The sequence below is a fragment of the Lucilia cuprina genome, chromosome 2 (assembly GCF_022045245.1).
Source record: "Lucilia cuprina isolate Lc7/37 chromosome 2, ASM2204524v1, whole genome shotgun sequence".
Taxonomy (NCBI): Eukaryota; Metazoa; Arthropoda; class Insecta; order Diptera; family Calliphoridae; genus Lucilia; species Lucilia cuprina.
Window position 1 is genome coordinate 55,048,653 of NC_060950.1, and position 25,726 is coordinate 55,074,378.

The 25,726-nt window shown below is 30.9% G+C and overlaps 2 protein-coding genes across 2 annotated transcripts in view; both read right to left on the bottom strand.

Annotated features, from left to right (window-relative positions):
* The window catches only part of LOC111691064 (protein rolling stone), a 17,458-nt gene extending 7,335 nt beyond the window's left edge, over positions 1–10,123 (bottom strand). Inside the window, exon 1 of the mRNA XM_046945152.1 lies at positions 9,738–10,123. The gene's annotated coding sequence lies outside the window, so the exon portion shown is untranslated. The remainder of the gene's footprint in view (positions 1–9,737) is intronic.
* Positions 10,124–14,831: 4,708 nt separating this feature from the next.
* On the bottom strand, positions 14,832–24,281 carry LOC111691065 (protein rolling stone). The gene is made up of 4 exons (XM_023453689.2): positions 23,511–24,281; positions 18,495–18,849; positions 15,660–15,843; positions 14,832–15,507 (listed from the first exon to the last, which is right to left on the bottom strand). Exons 1-4 carry the CDS (start codon positions 23,610–23,612, stop codon positions 15,318–15,320), a joined length of 831 nt encoding a protein of 276 aa, XP_023309457.2. The 5' UTR covers positions 23,613–24,281; the 3' UTR covers positions 14,832–15,317.
* Between the last annotated feature and the right edge of the window lie 1,445 nt (positions 24,282–25,726).

The following is a 25,726-nucleotide window of genomic DNA, read 5'->3' on the forward strand; positions in this document are numbered from 1 at the left end:
TCTATCTATCTATCTATCTATCTATCTATCTATCTATCTATCTAACTAAATACCTACCTACATACCTAACTAACTAATTAACTAACTGATTAACTAACTAATTTACTAATTAACTAACTAAGAAATTCACAAAGAATATTCATTCGTGAGCCAAATCTGAAGCTTTCGAATTTCTAACTTTGGTGACGACCTCCGGCTTTGCATACCAACTAACTAACTATTACATTAAACTGAGAAAGGGTGAAGGCCATATAAGCTTCGATAAAGCTGATTATAGAACGCTTAATTGTTAATATCAAAATTACCACTATTTTTCTCGTAACAGTTTCAGCTGATTTAACCTTTAAAAAAAATTGTTTGCAATTTTACTTTAAAAAAATAATTGAAAAAATAATACTTTCTTTTAAGAGCATCTTTATTTAACAGTATATTTATAAACCGATTTCTTTTCAACAACTAAAAATAATCATAAAATCAAAATAATAACTTTCAAAAACCAAAGTGTAATAAATCTTTATTCTCGCACATTGTACTAAGTACTTCTTTAAGAAGTACACGTACATTTTTTTTCGAAACTTCACTTAATATCAACTTCCACAAAGTTCATTTACCTTCTTATTAATATTTTTTCATTATTTTTTTAACAACACGTTATCAAAGTATAGTCATTCGTACGACAATGTTGAATACGCACAGTTATCAATATAGCAAAAATTTGTTGTCAAAATCTAAATGTTAAAAAACGTGGTACTCATGGATTGTTGTTAATAGTGCTCAACTTATTCAAGGAAAAAAAATCAGTTCGATATCAGGTGATAAGGTCCGTATTGGATTGTAAGAAATCTTAAACAGAATACTCTTACAGCTTTGTCTCATGTGGGTACTAGGCCACTCGGGGGTTAAGATACTGTGCAAGCTTTAAAGGGTAGGAAGCTCAAAGTAGTTTACTAGAAGAATACAAAGCAATTCGACATAACTAAGGCCGATTAAAAACTTCGACCGAGATAATCTCATAAGTCTTTTTCGAATAATAAAACTATTATTAATACAACAAAGATCGTATCTGTAGCAGAGATGCAAGCCGATGCAAAATGATCGGATGCGGCGGCGTATTTATTTTAGGTCGGCGGCGGCGGCTTATTATTTGTCGGCTCAATTTAACCTTTTCTTCAGAAATTGACCTTATAAGCGTATATTATATTGAAAAATCTCTGTAATAGTCTGTTATATAGAAACCTGACTCTATATAGTATAGTAGTTTTCACAATTTTAATATTAGCACAATATTGTGTGGCAACACTTTTCAATTTGCAATAATAATTTAAAATAGTGGCAACTACGTTCAAATTGGTGAAATTATTTTCGAAAAAACCTGAGTGATTCCAATCTTTATCAGCGGCTACGTTTAAGCCGGCTTAGTTTTTGAGCCGAAGAAAGATGGCGTCGGCGCGGCTTGAAAAATATTACCGGCGGCCGGCCGCCGCCGATTTGAGGCGTTTCGGCTTGTATCTCTGATCTGTAGGCTCTAACGGGACAAGAAGCCTCTTAAAAATGAGAAAATTTGAGGTTGGAATTTTGACAAACAGAACTCGGGCGTGCTGATTCAGACGATGTGTTGTAATGTGTTTTTTGTCATTCTTATTTATTCTGGATATAAAATTCTTTAAAAACACTGATTGGAAAATTCTTATCAATTACGTCGAGGAAACGGAGTTTCAGAACTGTAATATCTTCATTGATCTCTATATAAAGTCTGATAATGGCCTTCGAATTTGTTGTAGTGTACATTACGTAAGGCTTCTCTTAAACTCGTTTCGATAGTAATAATTTTTAATAAAAATCATTGTTGAATGTACTAGTTTAAGAAGCATTTCATGAAATGAGCGTCAGCACAATAATCCTGGCCATAGAGCCACATAAAATTGTGGACATGTCCGTTGGCAGTAGCTGAAAGCGTACATTTGCAGAAAACGCCAAAAAACAAACGCTTTAGAGGCATGATTACCGTCTCGAATGGACTAGAATGGCATATGCATATTTACTTGTTTTAAGCAAGATGACGCATCACACAGGCCATAAACCTATCTAGCTCTGTTCATGTTACCTTTTAACTCTGTCAAAGTCTATCGATCCTTATTAATCTCTTTAAACTCTCTTCAAAATTAAATGTATACGCAAATTGGGACGAACGACGAATTTCGTATAGCATGACAAACTAGACGACAACAATTCGTTGCGTAAATTCGTCAAATGGAACACAATCAAATTATTCGTACTGCGAATTCGTTTCAAAATTCGTTTGTTCGAAATTGGAAAAAGTAAGATAAAGGAACAAAAATTATATTTTTGTGAATCTCCACGATTTTAAGATAATTTTAACAGCTTTAAAATTTATTCGAATATTATTTCGAAATTAGAAAATGTAAGAAATTGGCCTCGAAAAGAACTAAAATAATATTTTTGTGAATATTCGCAATTTTGAGATTATTTTAACAGCTTCAAAATTTTTTCAAACATTATTTCGAATTTTCGAACTTAATTTTAAATATTCCAACATATTATTGTAGTGTCATCAAGTGTACTCCAAACTGACAAATTTCAGATAATTTGGGCCACCAGAACTGGTTTTAATGGCTTTAAAAATTTTTCGAACTTAAGTTCGAATTTTCGAAAATTTTAATTTTAGTTTTTATGACCCAGAGATAATTTCAAAAGCACAAAAAATTTTTCGAACATAACTTCATATTTTCGAATATAATTTAGAATATTCACAACCACCAAATTTCAGAAAATTCGAGCTTCCGGAATTGGTCTTAAAATAATTTTGACCAATTAATTCGTCGTTCGTCTGCGTAAGAAATAGAAATAAACCTATCGCACAGTTCGTTACGTATGACGAATTTCGTCATACGCATTGATTGTGCGGATTTTCATATAATTTAGTGTGTTCTATATCTGACGACGAAAATTCGTTCTGAAAAATTCGGCGTTCGTTCTAATTGTGCGTATAGCATTAAGAATAGATTTTTATTTGAATAGTAAGATAATTCGTTTTTAAAAAATTTCGTCAGGATCAGTGACAGGTTTTTGTCATCAAATAGTACAGTTGAATAAGATCCAACGATCATTTATTCGTGACTAAATATTATAGAAAATCTTAAAAAGTTACAACTTTTAGTATTATAACTAATAGTCGACTCTCAAAAATTCTTTTAAATTAAATTTAAAGAATTTATCTGACATTAACATCTTATCTTGACTATTAACAAAAAATGCAATTTTTTCTTAAATTATCTTACAGCCAATTTAATGTCATTAAAGTTTTGTGTATATTTTTTGTTTCTGAATATAAGTATGTCAATGGAAACATTTTGTACAAATTCTTGTGGCAAGTTTAAACGTTTTTTTTTATCTAACAAATAAATCATTAAAGTAATATTTGGCATAGAGTATAATTGTTTTATATTTGTTGTCATTTTAGGAATACAAACAATTTTATTAAACCGAAATTTACCTTGAGTATAAATATGTACAATGTACATGTGTTTAGACATGTGTACTGGGAAACACTAGTTGACCGATCATAAACATATTTGTTTTAGAGAAAAAACTATGTATTTTTTAATTATTTAATAGTAGTTTATTTAATAGTAGTAGTAGTTTAATAGACCAAATACTGAAATACTTACATTATTAATACTTAACACTATATTTCTAAATATTTGTACCTCTACCAAAAAATAGGCCTCCCTGGGGAGGGTTTCTTACTTCATAGTTAAACTAGGCTTAACTTTGTGTTAGATTAAACTCAGGACAAATTTAGGCGGACTTTAACCGAGATTGTGTTTTTCAGTTACGGATTTAAGATCAGTTATCTTTGTTAGTATTGCCAACTTTTCACTCAAAAACATAAACAATGAACAGCTGTTTTTGGTAAACACTACTTTAGTAAAATGAAAAAAATGGAAAAAATTCAGTATTTTACAATCGTGAAACAGAAAGAATTAGATCAGATGGTCATCAAACCGCAAGATGGCAGTTTAGTTGCATTATTGAAAATTTTCACCGCCAGGACGAAGAAAAATTAATTTAGGTGTCGTACTCGATAAAGCCCGAATACCGACACGATCCCCGGCAATAGCCGACATCACTTGGCGAACTGACAACTTTAACATCACATAGTTAAACTTTCCCCGAATCATGTCGGAATGTACATCCGTGAATATGAAGGTATGTATAGGGTCCCTTAGATCGTAATTCGTATATAGACGACATTTTAACTTTAATATCACAAGTTGTACTATCTCCCGAAGCAAGTCGGGAAGAACATCTGTTTATACGAGGATATTTACAGAATCTCTTTCATCATATTTTGTATAAAGCAACTTTGATTGAATACTGTCTGTGAATCAAGCAAAAATTTCAAGATTGCGATGTAGAATCAAGGTCCGCTAGCCGGCTGCACTTGAAACAGTTAGCTGCCCTACGGACTGTAACAGGCTGTACGCAGTAACCTTAAAATAACGGCTACACAACAACTTTAACATCACACATTTAGACTTTCCACGAAACATGTCGACATTTCAACTTTAATATCAAACAGTTGAACTTTCTTCCGAAGCAAATCGGTAAACACATCTGTGTATACGAGGTTATGTACAGGATCTCTTTGATCGTATTTTGTACCAAATACTGTCTGATTGGTATGAAGAATCAAGGTCGGCTGGCCGGCAGCACTTGAAACAGTTGGCTGTCCTACGGACTGTAACACTCTGCATGCAGTAACCTTAAAACAACGCCTACACGAGAAAAAGAAGATACTCCTAGTCAAAGAATTTAATGTCATGCTAACTTAAAAGATCCTTCTGGGCTGCCACCGAAGAAGTTATATCATCTTAAATATCACACAGTTGGCTTCTTCCCCGTTGCAAGTCGAGAAGCACATTCGTGTTTACAACGATATGTACAAGATTCCTTAGATCGTAATTCGTATATATTCATCATTCCAACTTTAACAGCACACAGTTCAAATTTCCCTCGAAGCCGAAGTCGGGAAGCACATTCTTGTATACAAGGTTATGTACAGTATCTCTTGAATCGTAATTCGTATATATCAGCTTTCATTCGTAGCGACAACAGGTTTCTGATAGGGTTTTATAAATCGGCTTTTATAAATCGATGTTGAAGGCGACTATTTTGTTTCAAAAAAGTCGATAACTTTACTATCGTCTATGAAAAAAGTCGAAAAGTCGAATTTGTAAATAAAAGTGGAAAAAAGTCGGAAGAAGTCGAAGTTGGAAAAGGTCGAAAATTCGACTATATATAAAATAGTAAAAGTCTAAAAGTCGAATTTTAACTAAATGCAAAAAGTCGAAACTTCGAAAAGTAGACTTTTCGTTTCAACAATAGAATCCTAGTTTCTGAACTGTACAGTAGGGTTCTATAAATCGACTTTCGAATAATCGACTTTTTGTCGAAAAAAGTCGAAGTCGACTATTTTGTTCCAAAAAAGTCGATAACTCGACTATCGTCTGTGAAAAAAGTCGAAAAGTCGACTTTGTTTATAAAAGTCGAAAAGTCGGAAAAAATCGAAAACTCGAATATTGTAGAAACAATTCAAAAATTTTAAAAAAGTGGAAAAATAGTCAAAAACTCTAAAATAGTCGGAAAAACTCGAAAAAAGTCAAAAAATAGTCGGAAAAAAGTCGAAAGAAGTCGAAAAGTCAGAAAAAGTCGAAAAAAGTCGAAAAAATCGAAAAAATCGAGAAGTCGAAAAGTCGACTTTTTATAAAATACTTATAGTCTAAAAGTTGACTTTTAATTAAATGAAAAAGGTCGAAAAATCGATTTTTCATAAAATGCAAAAAGTCGACTTTTAATTAAATGAAAAAAAGTCGAAAAGTCGACTTTTCGTTTCAACTATAGAACCCTACTGTACAGACATTTTATCAATTTTTTACGTTACATTTGTACGAATTAAGACTTGTCACACTAAAACTTCTCTAAAAGTTGTAAATTTTAAAACATTTTAATATGGCGCTTACAAAAAAAAAAAAAATACTAATAATAACGAAATTAAAACAGCACTTTACTCGTACAACTGGATTTTACATTTACGCGTTATTTCCACTAATTTTAACTTGTTTCTGATTCTGCATTTATTCGCATTTCTTTCATTTTTTTTAAACAGTTAATGTTGTCTTTTTTATTATTTTTTTTCTTATTTTGGTTAATTTATTTTAACGTACCATACAAATGTCTGGTTTTGAACTCAATTCTTTGTTAAAGCAATATTTTGGGTTTTTGTATAACTTTGTTGTTGTTTATTCCCTCCAAATTTGAATGGTGGCCTCAAGGTAAAAATGTGTGTTGTATAGGTATGTGTGCATACCAAAATTAAAAAAAAAAACTATTGTTTGTCTGTCTGTCTGTCAGTCTGTTTGTAATTTTTTTTTAACAATTAAAGCTTTTAAACACGCTTGCGCTTTTGGCTAGTTTTTGTTGTTAAGATTCCTATAGTTTGATTAAAATTTGAAAAAAAATTTAAATATTTTAATTAATCCATGAATATGCTGAACCAATTAGGTTTTATTTGCAGCTTGGTTATTCAAAATCCAAAATGGTCAATTAAAGTTGTCATTGAAATTACATGATTTAAATTTAAATTTATTATTAAATATTTAAGTCATAATTTAGACAACTTTAATATTAATCACATTGAAAAATTGCATTTACATTATTAAAAAAAATACAATTTATATTGAAATATTTTTGACCACAAAGAACTTAACCCTTTATAGCCTGGTAGTGCCGCCAGGAACCAACCAATAAAAATTACGTTTTTGGTCATTTAAATATTTGTCAACTTAATGTTATGACTTATAAAATGTTCTAATTTCTTTGATCGGTATTGAAATAGAGTTTCATTTGACTTGAACATGAACATGCGATTAACCCAAAAAAAAAATTTACTTTTGTGATATCGTGCACTTTTGACAAAAAGGTATAGTTTAAATCGACAACTGCTTAAACAGCAAATATATAATTGATTGATCAAATGATCATTGATTAATATTATTGTAATAATAAAGGACATTCCACACGATCACACTTGACTCACATAAAGTCCAATGAAAAAGTAAAATGAAATTTCATCCGTATAACAAAAAGAAAAATAAAAGTCATATGATTTATATTTATTGTGTTTACACAAAAAATTACATCCCTATTCTAATGCGACCTGCTTGTTTTTTTTAAACATTTAAAAAAATGTAGAGAGCCATATGACTGTTAAATTTTCCATCCGTATTCTCTCTCAATGTGTAATGGTTTCATTACATATTGCGCTTAGACGATCCCATCCGTACTGTTCTGCACAAAATTTTGACAGATCATATTACTTGCGTGATCGTGTAAAACCGGCTTAAGTGTTTGAAGTGATTTTTCTATTTAAGTTAGTGAGATTTTTGGAATTTTCTGTTTTTTTTTCTTCAAGGGACCACCAGTCGCCCAGACTTTTAAATTTATCATATATCAGATTATATCGATATTTTTCGGATGTTTTTCTAATCACTTATTTCAAAATTAGTATTATTTGTGTCAGAACTCTGTCATTGCTTGATAAAATTTTGTGCGAAAATTCGAGTGGGAAAAGATCGAACTTTGGGGTTAAATTGTTTTGAAACGTCGGCGTAAATCAGGCTATTAAGGGTTAAAAAGCCTCGAATTGAATTTTTCTACCAAATTACTCTTTTAAGAATATGTATTTCCCAAATAAATTAAAATAATTGCAATAAGTTTAAAGGTTTTAAGGGCACAACTGATTGATGAATAATGGACTAATAATGGATCTGTAAAATATATCTTTCAATTCGTTCGTTTTTTTTTTTTTGATGTCAACACAAGAATCTATTTGAGCCTGGGAAACCCAAATAATTGACTTCGGAGTACCCTTAACAAAGATAAACTTAGATGATGTCTTATTATTCCAAAAGTAATTTTTCAAAATATCATGTTTAGAAGATTCGAGGAGGCCCTTAGCTGGCCTTAAGCTGTATTAAACAGTGAAGTATGACTGAATAAAGAAGAGCACTTTCGTGTTGTCCTTGTTTCACAGTGGCCTTTTTCAACCACTGGGTGAGCTTCTGTGACAACTCACCAGATCACTTTCATTTACAATCACTCAGAAGGGATGGCCTTTGTGGAGTCGGCAAAAGCACTAAGACACGTAACTAGTAAGCCGAAGTACGAAACCATCAAATAAGCCGAATATTTTGTTCTTGTTATTCTAGTATGAATAATGTTTTCTCTGAACATAACTGGATAAGGAAAATTTGATGGAATCACTTGTAAGATACCTTGCATCCATCATCTTTCAACCCTGCATAATTCTCATTCATCTGACATACTTCATTCATCCTGTATCTAATACATTGAACACCAACTTATTTCCAAAGCTTAATCGCACAATCACTTCTCTGTTGGGTATTTGTTATCGTAGGAAACAGCTCGAAAGATAGACTTTACCGTTTATCAGATCCTTAACCGCATCTGACTCTTCCCACGAAATTTGGGTTCAAACAACAACCACTACGTGGCTCCTGAAGTACCAGATTATGTAAGTCTTAGATTCTGACAAATCATTCAAAGGAATGTCATCACCAGTTTATAGTCTTGGTAGAGTTGAGGTACATGTAGAACCTCTTTTCCGCGTAATTGTAATAACACCAAGATAAGGTCTTTCATCAAGATAACATGTCCGCGAGAGCCAGTGAGGTATGAATGATAACTGAACGAAGACTGAAATCATTATCTTTTTATACGATTACGATTCCCATGAACGTAAATGAAGGCACCACAGTACTAAATGCGAGAAGCCTCAACTTAGTAAGAACAAGCAAGTCCCAGTTCTGAGTGAACACACTTTGCAAGGCAATCATCGAAATAAGATTGAAATATCCTAGTAAAGACGCTCGTCACTGTATGTATTTAGTGATTATTTTATAGGTAGTTAGAGATTCCAAAGTTAGAGAAATTTACGATAAAAACTTTAAACGACAAAAATTGCGATAATTTGAACCCAAATTAATATTTTCATTATAAAGTATCTTTTGACAGCTTATTGTCACATAAATAAACAATTATTTTGACGTTTAGTTAATTAAGCTTATTATTCGTTTTTTGTTAAACATTTAACACATATTACTTAAGCAAATTTTTAATAATTTAATTATACAATTTACCAGTATAGCTGACATTGAAGGTAGCTGTCAATATTGATGACGCTTTTTAAATGTCTATTTTTACTTAATTGTTAGACAAACCATTTTTGTAACTTATTTCTTTTTTTTTTCGGTTTATAATGAATTCATACTTTAAATATCTGTTTGGTTACCACTAAGTGTTAGCAGTGATCGGTAACAACAACCACAACTCTAAGTAGGTCAATTACATGCAACAATAAACTTCCACTAGATTTGTTTAAAGTTGTTTTTTTTTGTTCATTTTTTGTTTTAACATTTTACTAACTGTTACAGAAACATTATTGCTAATGTTGTTGTTGTTGTGTTATTGATTTTATTAATTTGATTTAAATATCAAAAACACTTCTTTTTGCCCATTTGCTTTTCAGCTTAAAGAAGCAACAATTAGTTGGCTTACAACAACAAACACCAACCAAGCGACTAACCATTCCAACCAAAAGAAAAACAGGCTCAAATTATTACCAATCAACCTACCAACTCTTTACACACGATCCAACACCACCAAACAGCTGTTTTAATTTATTATTTATTTCTAGCTTTATTTTCGATTTTATTGCGGACTCTTTGTTTCAACTCTGAACTACTGATCACTTGTTTTGAACTTTGTTTTTTTTTAATGAAAGATCTTCATTATTGCTCTTTTATTCGAATTTTCTTTCTCTCTTTTAATGCTTCAACTTTAAGCTTTTGTTAGCACACACATACACCTGTCTGTAGTTTTAGTTTTTTTTTCAATCAAATAAACGCGCTTTATTATTTAAAAAAAAGTTTTATTTTACGCGCGTTTATTAACAGACAGCAGAATCCGTGCGATCTACGTTAATCAATTGCAACTTATCGTTACCACTCTCAATCACAGACTGACTACTTGAATGTCAAACAAAAACTGATTTTGTTTACAAACCACCGCAACAACAACAACAGCACTTCCACGCGACCACAACTACAGACAAGAGATCAAACAAATAACAAATTTTGTTATGATCATACACTCAAAGAAAAATTTTGATTGCAAAGTCAGTTGGTTATATTAATGTAAAGAAGAAGTATTAATATCACTAAGTAAACACTCAGATCCCCCATCATGGCCCCATTTGCATTTTGACCTAACTACTTCGGAAGAAGTTTATCTGTGGTATGTTCAGTTTGGATAAATCATCCAAATCATTACATCATCCTCTTTGTCACGAAAGCTTGGCTTTCTGTGCTCTCTGAAGATTTAGAAAGGATTATGATCATATTGGGCTGTGTATTGGCTACCTGTAGTTAGCCTCATTTGACCTCATAGATTATTCATGATCTGTCCCGAATATTAGTAAGGCATAACTATTTTGTGCGAGAATATGTCACCGCATCTAATAAAGTTATATTAAGAGATGCCAGACCTTCATGTTTGATGTAAACACCCTCAATATTGCAGTCAGTTTGTGAACTGTACAAGAAGCTTAAAAGAAACTCACCCACCATCCGATCCATCACGTGATGAATGAAATTTTCAATTCATATAGAATCCGCTATGATATTTGCAATTATCTTGTAATGATCCAGAAGCTAGTATATTTTATTATTAAGAGATGAGCGACATTTGAGGCCCAAGTTTGATGTAGTGTAGACACCATCGATATCCATTAGTGCTGCTTGAATATCAGTCAATATGTGCACTAGTCAAGAAGTTAAAAAGAAACTCTCGTACCCCCTGCCCAAGAAGCCTCTATCCGATCAATTACGGAGCATTAGCTTCAACTCATCTGGAATCCAGTATCATATTACCAGTTATCTTTTAATGGCTCAGAATCTTGTACAGTTTTACAACGAAATGTTTTAGCATATTATTAGGGCAGCATTAGTTTCAATTATCTGGAATCTAGTATGATATTACCAATTACCTTTTGATGGCTCAGAATCTGTTAAGCATATTATGAAAAGATGAACGACATTCAAGCCCGGGATTGATCGATATCTCTTAGGGCAGCATTAGTTTCAATTCATCTGGAATCCAGTATGATATTACTAGTTATCTTTTGATGGCTCAGAATTTGATACAGTTCCGCTTAAATGTCAGTCAATATGTTTACTCCACAAGGAACTAAAAAGAAACTCTCATACCTTCTGCACGTTATCAAAAACACACTACCCGATCCATTATGAAGCATTAGTTTCAATTCATTTAAATTCCAGTATGATATTGCCAGTTATCTTTTAATGGTTCAGAATCTGGTAGAAATCATCGATATTCCTTAGGGCAGCTTGAATGTCAGTCAAATTGTGCAAATTTCACGTAATCGAGTAGCCACCATCCGATCCATCACGAAGCATTAGTTAAAACTTATCTGGAATCCGGATATGACTCCAGAATTTAGTACAGTTTCACTACGTTTCACCATATTGTTAAGAGATGACTGATGATGAGGGAGTTTAAAAAAAATCTCGTACCACACCTTCCATTCCATTCCGGAGCATTAATTATCATCTAAATTATACAGAATTGACACGAAGAAGTCTGTGTAAAAAATAATTCGGAGTTGCAGGAGTTGAATATGGTCGTATTAACAAATTGAGTCTTCGTGCCAGAAATCACTAGAGCTAGGGTTAGAAAAATTTCTGGTACGTTTTGGAGGATGAAATTTTCACAAATATCGGTTCCAAATAACATTAAAATCAATTCAGCCAAAAAAAAAAACATATTCCAAACACAATGAAGTATAAACAAGATGTTGTCGTATAATCTAGATCGTGTCTAAAATGAGTAATCTAACCAAATCATACATTTCACAAAATCGCAAAAATAATCATACTACGTTTTTTTTAAGTGTACAGAAACACCAATAAAAATATTACATTTTTGTTATTTTAGCTGTTCTCATAATTTTGTGGTTGTTAACAACAACAATAACAACATATTACTTGTTTTTTTTTTAACTGCCAAATTGAATTGTATCACATCGTATTTTTAAAACATTCATACTACATGTTGGTATTTACTTATTTGCTAAAACCGAAACGTCATCATTGTCAGATCATCTTTATTGTATTTGCTTAACTTTTTTCATGAACATTCCTTAATGAAGATCATCTACATCATGATGATGAAAACGTCACTACAATATGTGGATTGTGGACTCTAGTCTATTGGTTGTGTTTATCATTTTGTTGGTTGTTGGTAAATATAGGTTTTAACCATTTTAATAAACAACTATATTTACCAAACAATTGTGAGAAAAAAAATTAAGTTCTTGTTTATATTTGGGAGTAAGCTTTTTGTAAGAGAGTATTTGTTAAAGTATTATTAACCCATTCGGAGATAATAAAATTAATGGAATGTATTGTTACGATTAGTCGAAAACTTTTATATTGAAAATATATTTTAATCGAAAGCCTTTCTATTGAAATTCTTTTAATCAAAAGCTCTTAATTCAAAACTTATTTTTTAAATTTTTTTCCAATGAAAACTTGCTATGATAAGCTTTCTATGAAGTTTTTCTATTAAAAACTTTTCAATTGAAAGCTTTTCTTTTGAAAATCTCTCAAGCAAAAGCCTTTCTATAGAAAAACTTTGAATAGAAAGCCGTTCTGTTGAAAACCGTTCAATCGAAACCTTTATATTGAAAAAATTTAAATCGAAAGCCTTTCTATTGAAAATCTTTAAATCAAAAGCTTCTCTATTGAAATCCTTTAAATCGGAAGCTTTACTGTTAAAAATTTTTTAATCGAAATTTTTCCTATTGAAAACCTTTCAATCAACTTTTTTCAGCTGAAAAACTTTCTTTAAAAAGAAATTCTATTTAAATGCTATCAAAAAGTTTGAATCGAAAGCTGTACTGTTAAAAACTTTTAATCAAAGAGTTTTTAATCCGATTAAACCGGTTAAATCGGTTAAAACAAAAGCTTTTCTATGAAAAAAAAACCATTTAATAGAAAGCTTTTTTATAAATTGAAAGCTCGAGAACCTTTATTGAAAACCTTTCGATCGATAGGTTCTAGAAATCTTATCAATTGGAAACCTTTTAGTTTAAAGCTTTTCTATTGAAAACCTTGTAATCAAAAGCTTTTCTATTGAATACCTATTAGTCAAAAGCTTTTCTATTGAAAACCTATTAATCAAAAGCTTTTCTATTGAAAACCTTTTAATGGAAAACTTTTCTATTAAAAACCTTTTAATGGAAAACTTTTCTATTGAAAACCTTTTAATCGTAAGCTTTTCTATTGTAAAACTTTTAATACAAAGTTTTTCTATTGAAAACAATTTAATAGAAAAAGTTTCTGTTGAAAACCTTTTAATCGAAAGCTTTTCTATGGAAAACCATTACATTTTTTAACTTTTGTCATTTAAAACCTTTTAATCTAAAGCTTTTCTATTTAAAACCTTTTAATCTAAAGCTTTTCTATTGAAAATCTTTTGATCGAAAACGTTTCTACTGAAAACCTTTTAGTAGAAAACTTTTCTATGGAAACGAGCTTTTTCAAAAGCTTTTTTAAATATTTTAATTAAAAATCTTTTTTCTTTGAAACTTTTTGTTATAACAACCTTTCTATCGAATGATTTTCTATTGAAAGCTTTTCAATCGAAAGTTTTCATCTGAATAGAGATTATCTTATTGAAAACCTTTTTTATTGAAAACATTTGAATATAAAGCTTTTCTATTGAGAAACTCTCATAAAAAACTATCAATTGATAGCTTTTTAAAAGCTTTTATATTAAAAACTTTTTAATCGATGGCTTTTCTATTGAAAACCTTTTAGTAGAAAACTTTTCTATTGAAACCCTTTTAATCGAAAGCTTTTCTAGGGAAAACGATTAAATCTATCCAAAGGTTTTTTGAATCTTCTAATTAAAAAACTTTTTTCTTTTAAACTTTTGTTATTAACAACCTTTCTATAGAATGTTTTTCTATTAAAAGCTTTTCAATCGAAAGTTTTCTTCTTAATATAGGTTATCTTATTGAAAACCATTGAATGTTTTTTATTGAAAACATTTTAACATAAAGCTTTTCTATTGAGAAACTCTCTTAGAAAAATACCAATTGATAGCTTTTTGAAAGCTTTTATATATAAAACCTTTTAACCGAAAGATTTCTATTAAAAAACCTTTAAATCGAAGTTTTTCTATTGAAAACCTTTCAATCGAAAACTTTTCTATTAAAACCTTTCCAACGATGACTTCTTAATCGAAAATTTTCTGTTAGAAAGCTTTCAATAAAAAGCTTTTATATTTAAAGCTAATTTAATTTTAATCGAAATATGTCCTTTTGAAAACATTTGTATGAAAGACATTTTCAATCGAAAGTTTTAAAAGAACACTCAAGTTTTTCAATTACAAAAGTTTTAAATTGCAAGCTTTTCTATTGATAACTTTTCACTATTAAAAGTTTTGCTAACAAAATGCTTTATGTTGAAAATCTTTCTATCAATAGCTTTTGTACTTTTTTAGGGTGAAATCCTTTCAAATAAAGTCTCAAATGAATTTCACACTGTTTCCATACTCTGTGAACGAATTATAGAAATTTTTAAGAAATTTTAACTCTATAAAAATTTATTTATATTTTTTTTAAACTATTAATTGTATTTAGTAACACATATACATATAAGGAACAAAAGAATTGTAAATATTTTAGTTTCATTTAATTTTAATACATTTCGTACTACTTACTTTAGTATAATTAAATAAATGTGTATAAATGATTTGATCAACATGATATAATTAAAGTTAAATAATAATATGAAAATACACCATTTCCAATGGAGAAATTTTAAAATAAATTCTCAAACATAAAATGTATTTATTTTAATCGATATACAATAAGGATATTGAAAGCATTTCCTTCGTAAACACAAGCATCCATTTTTTTTTTGCTACAAAAGGAAATGGTGTAAAAAAGCAACTAATTATCAAGTTAAATATGTATGTATGTATGTATGTGTGTGCTTGTACAAATTATAATAAAATATGTGGCAAGTATTTTTTTTTAAATTTAATAATGGCAAAACAATGACGATAATTATAAATATGATGTTCGATGATAATGATGATGGCACTGCTCAAGAGAATAATAATGATTAAATTAAACCGACACAATGAGGTGACCATACAACACTCAATGAACGATGTAAGAAACGTCTTAATTTATAGACCACAAACAATAGAATCGAATAAATACAATATAATCCAAAAACGCCAACAAATGTCACCACACAACGTACGGGTATTGTCCAATCCAATAGCGGATAAACATAATGATTCCCATACCTTGATCGCAATTTTTTTTATGATGGCAAATTGTTGTGAGGGAGAGAAATAAACAAAACAAAAACAAAATCAGTAATTAAATAATTAGTTATAATTGTGTTATAATTCACAGATTCCAAATGTGAATGTTTGTACAACAAGCACATACTTACTCATCAGTACCGCCACAGAAAAAGTAAATTAACGTAAAGAAACAGAAAATTATGGGCAACAGCATGGCGTAGAGGGTGTGCAGCAGTCGCACCGGAAATGCAACAATGAAAAAATCCACCAGCATAAACACAGAATTAAGACAGTGTGTTACGAAACTAATGACGGGAAATCGTGAGGGTTTATCTGTTAAAAGAATAATCGTTAGAAGTTTAAATTAATAACAGGAAATAGACAAAATTTACAATAAAGACAATAATTTCTTATTCCTAATGTTATTTTTTTTAAAGATTTTAAATTGTAAAGATGTTTATTTTTGTTGACTACTTTTTCAACTTTTAGACAGATCTGGCCACTCGATGATGGCAAAAGATCAGTTTGTTAGTAAGAATAATTTTTGGGTTAGGCTACAACTTCTAGTAGACTTGCGACAGGGCACTGCGAAGTAGGTAAATATGCTTCAAGACTATTATCTATAAAACCACATCTTTTGTCAGTATATCGCTCTCTCGACACAATGGATCTAAACAGGATATTATCCTGTGCTTGTGCCTCAGGTTATTTTGACTCCGCACTGAACATGGGCACGTCCATAGGTAGGTCGAGGTGCGATTGGCTTCAGAGTATCACAATGGGACCAATATATGGACTAACTCAATTACATAACCTAAGCTTTTGATCAGAAATAGGAATACATTGAATTCAAAACCCAAAATATTGTTTAACTAGGATTTAGATTATCTTTTAATAAAGAAATGTATTAGGTTTATGTAGGACTTCAGACAGTGGCATATTGTAATTAAATAAGGGCCGATCAGAACTTATGCTTGTGAAAAACTTAATTGGTCCGAAGCCTTAATCGAGAGGTCCGGTTGTGCAGTGACATCCTTAAAAAACACGATGTTTAAGTTAGTTCGTTAGTTAGTCAGTTAGTTAGTTAGTTAGTTAGTTAGTTAGTTAGTTAGTTAGTTAGTTAGTTAGTTAGTTAGTTAGTTAGTTAGTTAGTTAGTTAGTTTGTTAGTTAGTTAGTTAGTTAGTTAGTTAGTTAGTTAGTTAGTTAGTTAGTTAGTTAGTTAGTTAGTTAGTTAATTAATTAGTTAGTTACTTAGTTAGTTAGTTAGTAAGTTAGTAAGTTAGTAAGTTAGTTAGTTAGTTAGTTAGTTAGTTAGTTAGTTAGTTAGTTATTTAGTTTGTTAGTTAGTTAGTCAGTCAGTCAGTTTGTTAGTTTGTTAGTTTGTTAGTTTGTTACTTTGTTACTTTGTTACTTTGTTACTTTGTTACTTTGTTACTTTGTTACTTTGTTACTTTGTTACTTTGTTACTTTGTTACTTTGTTACTTTGTTACTTTGTTACTTTGTTACTTTGTTACTTTGTTAGTTAGTTAGTTAGTTAGTTAGTTAGTTAGTTAGTTAGTTAGTTAGTTACTTAGTTAGGTAGATTAATGGACTTCAGTGGCATATTGTAATCAAATAAGGGCCGATCAGAACTTATGCTTGTGAGAAACTTAATTGCTCCAAAGCCTTAATCGGTAGGTCCGGTTGTGCAGTGACATCCTTAAAAAAACACGTTGTTTACAGTTATTTAGTCTGTAAGTTAGTTAGTTAGTTAATTAAGTAGTTAGTTAGCTCGTTAGTCCGAAGCCTTAATCGGGAGGTCCGGTTGTGCAGTGACATCCTTAAAAAACACGTTGTTTACAGTTATTTAGTGTGTAAGTTAGTTCGTTAGTTAGTTAATTAGTTAGTTAGTTAGTTAGTTAGTTAGTTAGTTAGTTAGTTAGTTAGTTAGTTAGTTAGTTTGTTAGTTTGTTAGTTTGTTAGTTTGTTAGTTTGTTAGTTTGTTAGTTTGTTAGTTTGTTAGTTTGTTAGTTTGTTAGTTTGTTAGTTTGTTAGTTTGTTAGTTTGTTAGTTTGTTAGTTTGTTAGTTTGTTAGTTTGTTAGTTTGTTAGTTTGTTAGTTTGTTAGTTTGTTAGTTAGTTAGTTAGTTAGTTAGTTAGTTAGTTAGTTAGTTAGTTAGTCAGTCAGTTAGTTAGTTAGTTAGTTAGTTAGTTAGTTAGTTAGTTAGTTAGTTAGTTAGTTTGTTAGTTAGTTATTCAGCCCTAAAGTGTTTCGAACTATAGTCAAGGAGAGAGCCAAGTAACGTTTCCGTAAAATAAACAGTATCGTTCGAGAACGATGCATTAGCTGCAATTCCTTCCCTTCGAATTCCCCCGTGTTCTGGAAGTCAAATCAATGTTTAAGACTATCATCTAATTTGGGGAAACTATTGAACATTTCAACTTAAACACGTTCGATGTGGGATCCTCTACAAACTCTGAACTACTCAAAATCTTTAAGTTTAGTTTTCCATTGTTTTTCTTGGCCGTATCGCATTATTGGCGTAAATTTCAGTCTGAACAAGTGCAGGCATTAGGGAGTATTTTAGACACAAACTCATCGGAGAAAATTTCTGAGCCAGTAACACTATAATTTCTTAACAATGTGGACTAAGGTAGCGAAGGATACTAATAGCTGCCTAGTTTTCTCTCATTGATATTCTGATTCTTAAAGTTCTTTCAAAGCTTCGATTTGGTAATATAAAATCCATGGGTTAACTGAAATTCGGTCTCCCTATGATGCCATGACTGATGCGTTCATATTTCTCTGATTCTAACAGTTTATTTAACAGTAATATAAACAATATAACGATCAAGCGAAGGCACTTACATACGTCTAACATAACCTAGTCGGGCGCGTTGAGCTTTTACATGAACTCTTTTTAAAAATTAAGGATTTAAATTAAATTTTTCATTACATGATCGCTGGTATTCTCAATTTTAAAATAAAATTTCAATAACTTACTCATTTTCCCATGTAAAAATGTCCAATAGATAGTTGTAATTACCAGCGACAGCGGCAATGCAACATCATGTAACAGCCAATACAGTTTAATAAGTAACGGTGATTTCCTCGTTCTGCCATTGCGTTCACAGTGATCAGATCTGACGGAAGCCAAATCAAAATGCCAACGTGTCACAAGAATAGCAGCCAGTAGTTGTGTTAGAGAGCACAGTATAATGCCCCAATTTGTTAAGAAAATAAAATATTTGCCTTCGCAAAATTGTAAAATTACACAGGCTAAAAAGACAGCTATAAAAAATAGTGCCCATATCCAGCGATAACATAAAAATAACCAACTTCTCTCGCCACTTTGCCACTGAAAATTTAAATTAGTGTTTAAATTAATGTAATTAATAAATTTTATTACAAATTGGTAAACAAAAATCTAATAATAATGTACATGAGTTATTTTAAAATGTAGATAATTGTGTCATTTTTTTGAAGAGAGAAAAAACGAACACACACACACATACAACACCAGTAGTATTTGGATGACAAGCTGTTAAATAATTTGCTGTGGTAGTGACCTTTAGTGGATTTAAGTAGAGATCTTGACGCCGTTTTAACTCTTTGCTTTTCTTTTATTTCATTTACTATATGCTTGCTGAATTTACCCTAAATGGTGTGAGAGGTATTATGTGGTTAGTGAAGCGTTTTGAGGCTCTAGACTTTAAATTTTTCAAAAATGTCGGAAATCGAACAAGCTTTATAGCCGAGAGAATTGAAAATTGAGAAATTTTGGAACCAAAAAGATCCGTTACGGCCAAGATTTTCTATAAAGTATTGGTCTATCGGTTTGATATTCACTAAAAACCAACTAATGTTAAAACAAGTTCATTATATGAAAATCTATATAGAAGACCGCAGAATTCAATATATTTCCCAAGAATCTGAAAAGGTAAATATAATGAATAATCCCGACCTACTGCACATAATAGACACATTCCACTTCCCTTATAAAACGCGGATGTTATTTTTAGATTAAATCTACTCTCCAAATATATTCCGTAACAAATATCTAGACTTTCATTACATTTGTATTATAGAGTGTATCAAATTTCACCAAGTGTACCCGGCATTTGTTTTAAAAATAAAAATGTTTAATTCATTTCCACTGTTTAATTTGAACACAATTACCAGCACATGTAATAAAAATAATAACAATAAATGTTGTATAATGTTTATTAATTATAATTCACTGCAGAGTAATTGCTGATCATTACAAATATTTATTTACTTGAACTTGACCGATCATACTGTATTACTTAAAATCATAATCGTAAATATTTACTTTTAAAAGTGTGGATGTTTTTTAAATGATTACTAAGTTTTTAAGGCTGTTAAGCTAATCTTTAAGCCATTAGATTCATAAATAGTTTAGATGGATAAAAGGTTATCACTCCTATTCTGCATTTCGATTAAGTTTTCGCATTTAGTTAGGCAAGGATCGAAAAATGGCATTTCGATCGTATTTACGTTATTGTAAGTCGTTGTTATGGAGAGTCGAATCGAAATGCAGAATACCAAATTTGCCAAACGGAGAAAATTTCGATTCAAATTAAAATGCAGAATAGATGCCTATATTCTTTATCAAATCTAAAAAATACAACTAAACCATTTTTGAACCATATACAGTAATTAATGGTGATACATATTATCGTCCGATGTTTAGAAACTGAGTTTCCTGAAAGTAAGAAGTTATTGCCTGTAAAACTTAAAGCCTGACAATGACAAAGGAAATGCTCTAGACTTTCACAGTCCTCTTCACCTGATCTATATTCGTCTTAATCTACGCGTTCACTTTTTCTATACTATTATACAAACTTTAGACTTGCTCGTTTTGAGAATGCTCCTAATCCGGCTCTCGTTAGCATTACCTCATTGCGGTTCTACCTACCGTTTTATTACTTACAAAATGGTGGGTAGAACCTATGGTATTCTTTCGCCGATATTTTTAATTCATTTAATGTTTTTGTATTCATCACAGTTAATACCACAAACTCGCTTCCCTTTAAGCTAGTAAATTCGATTAACTGTTACCAACGACTTCCGTGTGACCTGGTACCCGTATGATGTACTATTAGATTAAAGCTTTCTAACAATCCTGTAAGGTCTTTGATAGAACATTATCAAATGATATCGTTTAAACTGAATTCTGCTGTTGTAAAATCGGTTAATCCCTGTTGATTAAGTAGATAAAAGTTTGTGTTTTTTCTGTTTTTTAGTTTTCAATATAGAACCCTAAACCTGTTTTGTCCCCCAGTTTAAAACTATCCATTTAACAAATGAATCTACACGGTTATTTTACACTAATGTTCCACTTAAGCTCCATAATGTTCACATCTGATGCTTGGGTATAGTCTTCCGATGTCTCCAGTGTATACAGATCTATATAGGGTTCTCTGCAACATATATAAATATATATATATATATATATATTATATATATATATATATATATATAATTATATATATATATATATTATATATATATATTATTATATATATATATATATATATTATATATATATATATATATATATATATATATATATATATATATATTAATATATATATTATATATATATATATATAATATATATATATTATATATATATATATATATATATATTATATATATATATGTTTCTATGGGTGGATTACCTGGTAAAGCCACTAGATCCTTGGTTGATGTAATGTTCATGGCACCACTTATATACTTTTCGTACCAAGAAGTCCATTAGAGCATTGAAGCATAAGTTATAATTGGTCTAATCACACTTTTGTAAAGTCAATGTGCAATAGTGAAACGAAGGGCCCATTTCGTTCCTATGATTCTTCTGCATAACACCTAGTAGCTATTTGACTTGTTGCTCTTATCCTCTATGTCCTGTCGCTGTTTCAATTTCCGTTTAAAATCTCTCTCAGTTGAATCCCCACAATCTTCTCGTATCCATCTGTCCCTTAGCATGTATTTAATTCAGTTGCGTAAACTCTAGTCAACATAAAACTGCTATGAGGATTGGATAATAATATCAGTGTGTACGTTATTGTTTTGACAGATCCGCTCTACTCAGTAGTAATGTATAGTGTATGATCTAATCTAGAGCCGTGAACAATCACAAGAGGTCATTGAGTTTAGTTATCTCACCGAGGTTGGATGAGAAGTAACTGCTAAGCAATATATCTCTATGCGGCCAGTGGAAGCATTACAACTGCTACAGTATTCATTGAAAGGGGGGCAAAGTCCACATGCATGTCTGCCTAGAATCTGATATTTAAATATTACTGGTATGAAGGTATCTTCATGTATGTTTTTCATTGAATGAAAGTCCCAATAACTTGGCGCATCTACCTCTATTTTCAATGAACACAGGGACATGGACCGAAACAAAAGTAAAGACGGACAGGCGAGCCAGCATTGATAGATCTTTCCTTAGGGTACTTCACACGATTACACTTTAAGTATGTGAAATATGAAATTCCATCCGTATAACAAAACAGAGAATAAAAGTTGTATGATTTATATTTTTGGTGTTAACACGATTGGTATAAAACAATTACAAACTAAGGTGAAATCAGCTGTTTCACTTCTTTTGTATGACCTGCTTCACACTGTGAAACTTTTGTTGAGAAACTTTTTATTTTGTGTGTGTGTGAGAAAGAGAAGGTTGATATTTCTTTCCCTTTCTTTTAATTCAAAATTTTATCGATAGAAGTTGAAGGTTTCAACTTTTCCTAGTACTCTTGATAAGCCATTCTCAAACAAAGTATTAAAGGGTGTAATGAAAAAATTGTCCAATAAATATTTATACATATTTATGTCATCAAATATGTTCATATTTTTGCATTCTCAGTTTTTTAGCGCCAATTTAGTTTCTCTTTTTTTTAAATAAATATTTTTACCAATGGAATGCTTATATTGGATTAGAATATATTAATTCGGCACCAATAAAGGTTATACCAAATCTATCGTCAGCAAGAAACCAACGTGACCGATATCAGGTGACAAAGTTTAACATAAGACCGTATCGGATTTTAAAACAGTTTTTACGGAATACTTTCCTAGAGGTAAGGTTTACATCATATGTGTACCAGGCCAAGCTACGAGGTCGAAACGAAAGAGCGAACGTACTAACTTTAAAGGGTAGAGAGCTCGAGGCCCGAACAAGATATATGCATGGGAGATTCCCACTAGGGTGGATAAAACGTCAAACATTATATTAGCTGACCTTAACGAGAGCAGTAGGAACATCCTGAGTGGAAGGATGGATGGATTACGGGCACAGCTATACAAAATTGGAAGTGCCGATTCAGACGGCTTTTGTAGAAATTATATCCAAATATCTAGGAGGTGTAGGCAAATTTCCTATGGGGTAACCTTAGCTTGAGCTGGACGAAAAAAAACTCCTCAAAATATTCTGAGTGGACATGCGGATTCAGACGAATGTATAACACATAGAGAGGACAGTGAAACTCTGATACCTGTGATCGATAAAACTGATCGTGATCGAAACCAAAATTCTTTTAAGGTTAGTATGCTGGTACTTATTTGAGTGGACATACAGGATTACTGCTCAACTATACAACGAATGTATAACACATAGAGAGGACAGTAAAGCACTTTTTTGCCATTGTCATATAATATCCGGAACGAACTAATTTTTCTACCGTTATCACTTCGTCAGACGGATCAGATCTTTAAAAACTGCGGTGCGGTTCGACTGTGGCCAATAGTTATTTCCTGTGGAAAAAACTTTCGGTTGATACATCTGTCGCTGGGTTGACAATCTTTGGCCGAGTATGACTCGGGTCGTTCCGGAGCGAAGATCCGATTATCGTGGTGCGGAGCTGTAGTGCTTGCTGGTATTTGCTTAAATATATTTTTATTTGCTACCTGATCCACGATTTTTTTCTTTCAACATTTTAGAACAGTCTGTTATTTAACATGTTAATTTTTTTAATAATATTTTAATACCTGTGATCGATAAAACTGATCTTGATGATCGTGATCGAAACCAAAATTCTTTAATTTAAATTCACTGCACAAATTATCACAACAGTTGCCAGTTAATTGCATGTTTTTTTTCAATTGTTAATTAACAAGTTTGTTTTTATTTATTACTTTTTAATAAAATACTTTTCTATTTAATCACACATTAATCATTAATACTTAAAACAATTTCCTTCGAAATGCAACAGAAAATTTTCGAAATTTTAAGCTGCCATTTAAATTGCAATAATATTTAAATGGAAAATTTTTATATTTGAAATCGAATCGTAATGGAAAAGAACCAAACCGAATGAAGGTGTTACGTTTAAGCGGCCGTAAGTAAAACGTTTTAAAGATTCGCCAGTTTCTTTTCAAATGAACTTAAATTTGTTTGTATTGACATTTTTTATATGTAATTGATCGTTCCAATAATTTCTGTTTGTCCGTCCGTCCATTACCGCTGCTGACTGTCGACTCGTACAACAAATGTGTCAAATATCATCATTTTGTCTAATTTAATTAAAAATACATTTTTAAACAAAGTCGTAGTGTTTTCGTTTGTTAAATATTCTTTTGGGGTTCAATGGAGTGTTATTTTTTTTTTGTTGCTGTTTGACACCAGTCGATTTTTCGTTTGTAAGATACAATTTGTCCTACTAATGGGACAGTTTTGGAATACGACACTGTTTTTATGGGAAATGTGTGAAAAAAGATACTTTTACTTGTTTTTGTTGTTTTTTTAGTTTCAGCACAACTCGGAGTAAGTTTGTACGTACAGTGTTTAAGTGAGTTAAGAATGTGATTATAGTATTTTGTAGTTTGAATCTTATATCACAGAAACATGTGAGTGAATTTTGTTTAGTTTGCATTCTTAGTTTTTTTATTATTTCAAATATTTGCAAAATATTCACGTCGTAGTCGTGATGGTGTGTATTTAAACATTTACTTTTCATGGGTGTCTGTCGAAAACACAGTTATTTGAAACGTTGAAACAAAGTGAGAAAACTCTGTTTTATTCGAGGATTCGAATGCAATCGACCGATCTGCACTTGGATCATCTGTATGAATCACATCTTTTAGATAAAAGAATCATAAATTTTTATGTCATGGTGTGGATTCCGGCTAATGGTTAGAGTTTTAGTCAAGTATATCGAAGGTCTTGAGTTCTATTCTTACCTGAGACACTGGTAGAGCAGTGTCCAACCAACAAACTAACTAATTAACTAACAAACTTACTTACTTACTTGCTTACTAACTTACTAATTTACCAACTAACTAACTAACTAACTATTTAACTAACTAACTAACTAACTAACTAACTAACTAAATTACTAACTAACTAACTAACTAACTAACTAACTAACTAACTAACTAACTTACTTACTTATTTACTTATTTACTTACTTACTTACTTACTTACTTACTTACTTACTTACTTACTTACTTACTTACTTACTTACTTACTCACTTACTTACTTACTTACTTACTTACTTACTTACTTACTTACTTACTTACTTACTTACCTACTTACTTACTTACTTACTTACTTACTTACTTACTTACTTACTTACTTACTTACTTACTTACTTACTTACTTACTTACTTACTTACTTACTTACTTACTTACTTACTTACTTACTTACTTACTTACTTACTTACTTACTTACTTACTTACTTACTTACTTACTTACTTACTTACTTACTTACTTACTTACTTACTTACTTACTTACTTACTTACTTATTACTATTACTTACTTTCTTACTTACTAACTAACTTACTTACTTACTAACTAATTAACTAACCAACTTACTAACTATCTAACTTACTAACTAAATTGCTAACTCACTAACTCACTCACTAACTAACTAACTAACTTACTAACTAACTAACTAACTAACTAACTAACTAACTAACTTACAAACTAACTGACTATCCAACAAGTTAAAGTTCTTAGTTGTAATCTTTGACCTTAAATTATAATGGAGACACCACATAGAGTATACGAAGGCACATCAGTGTTGGGTTGAACTATAAGCTTGAAATGGCGTCTTAATTCTACTATTACACACTTATTAAAGTGTCATTGGACCTATTCTAACTTATGCTTCAATAATCTGGTATACTTCTTTGGACAAAAAGTATAATATCTAACTGTTACAGGGAGTTCAGTGTTAATGCTTTACTCATATGAGAGGTGA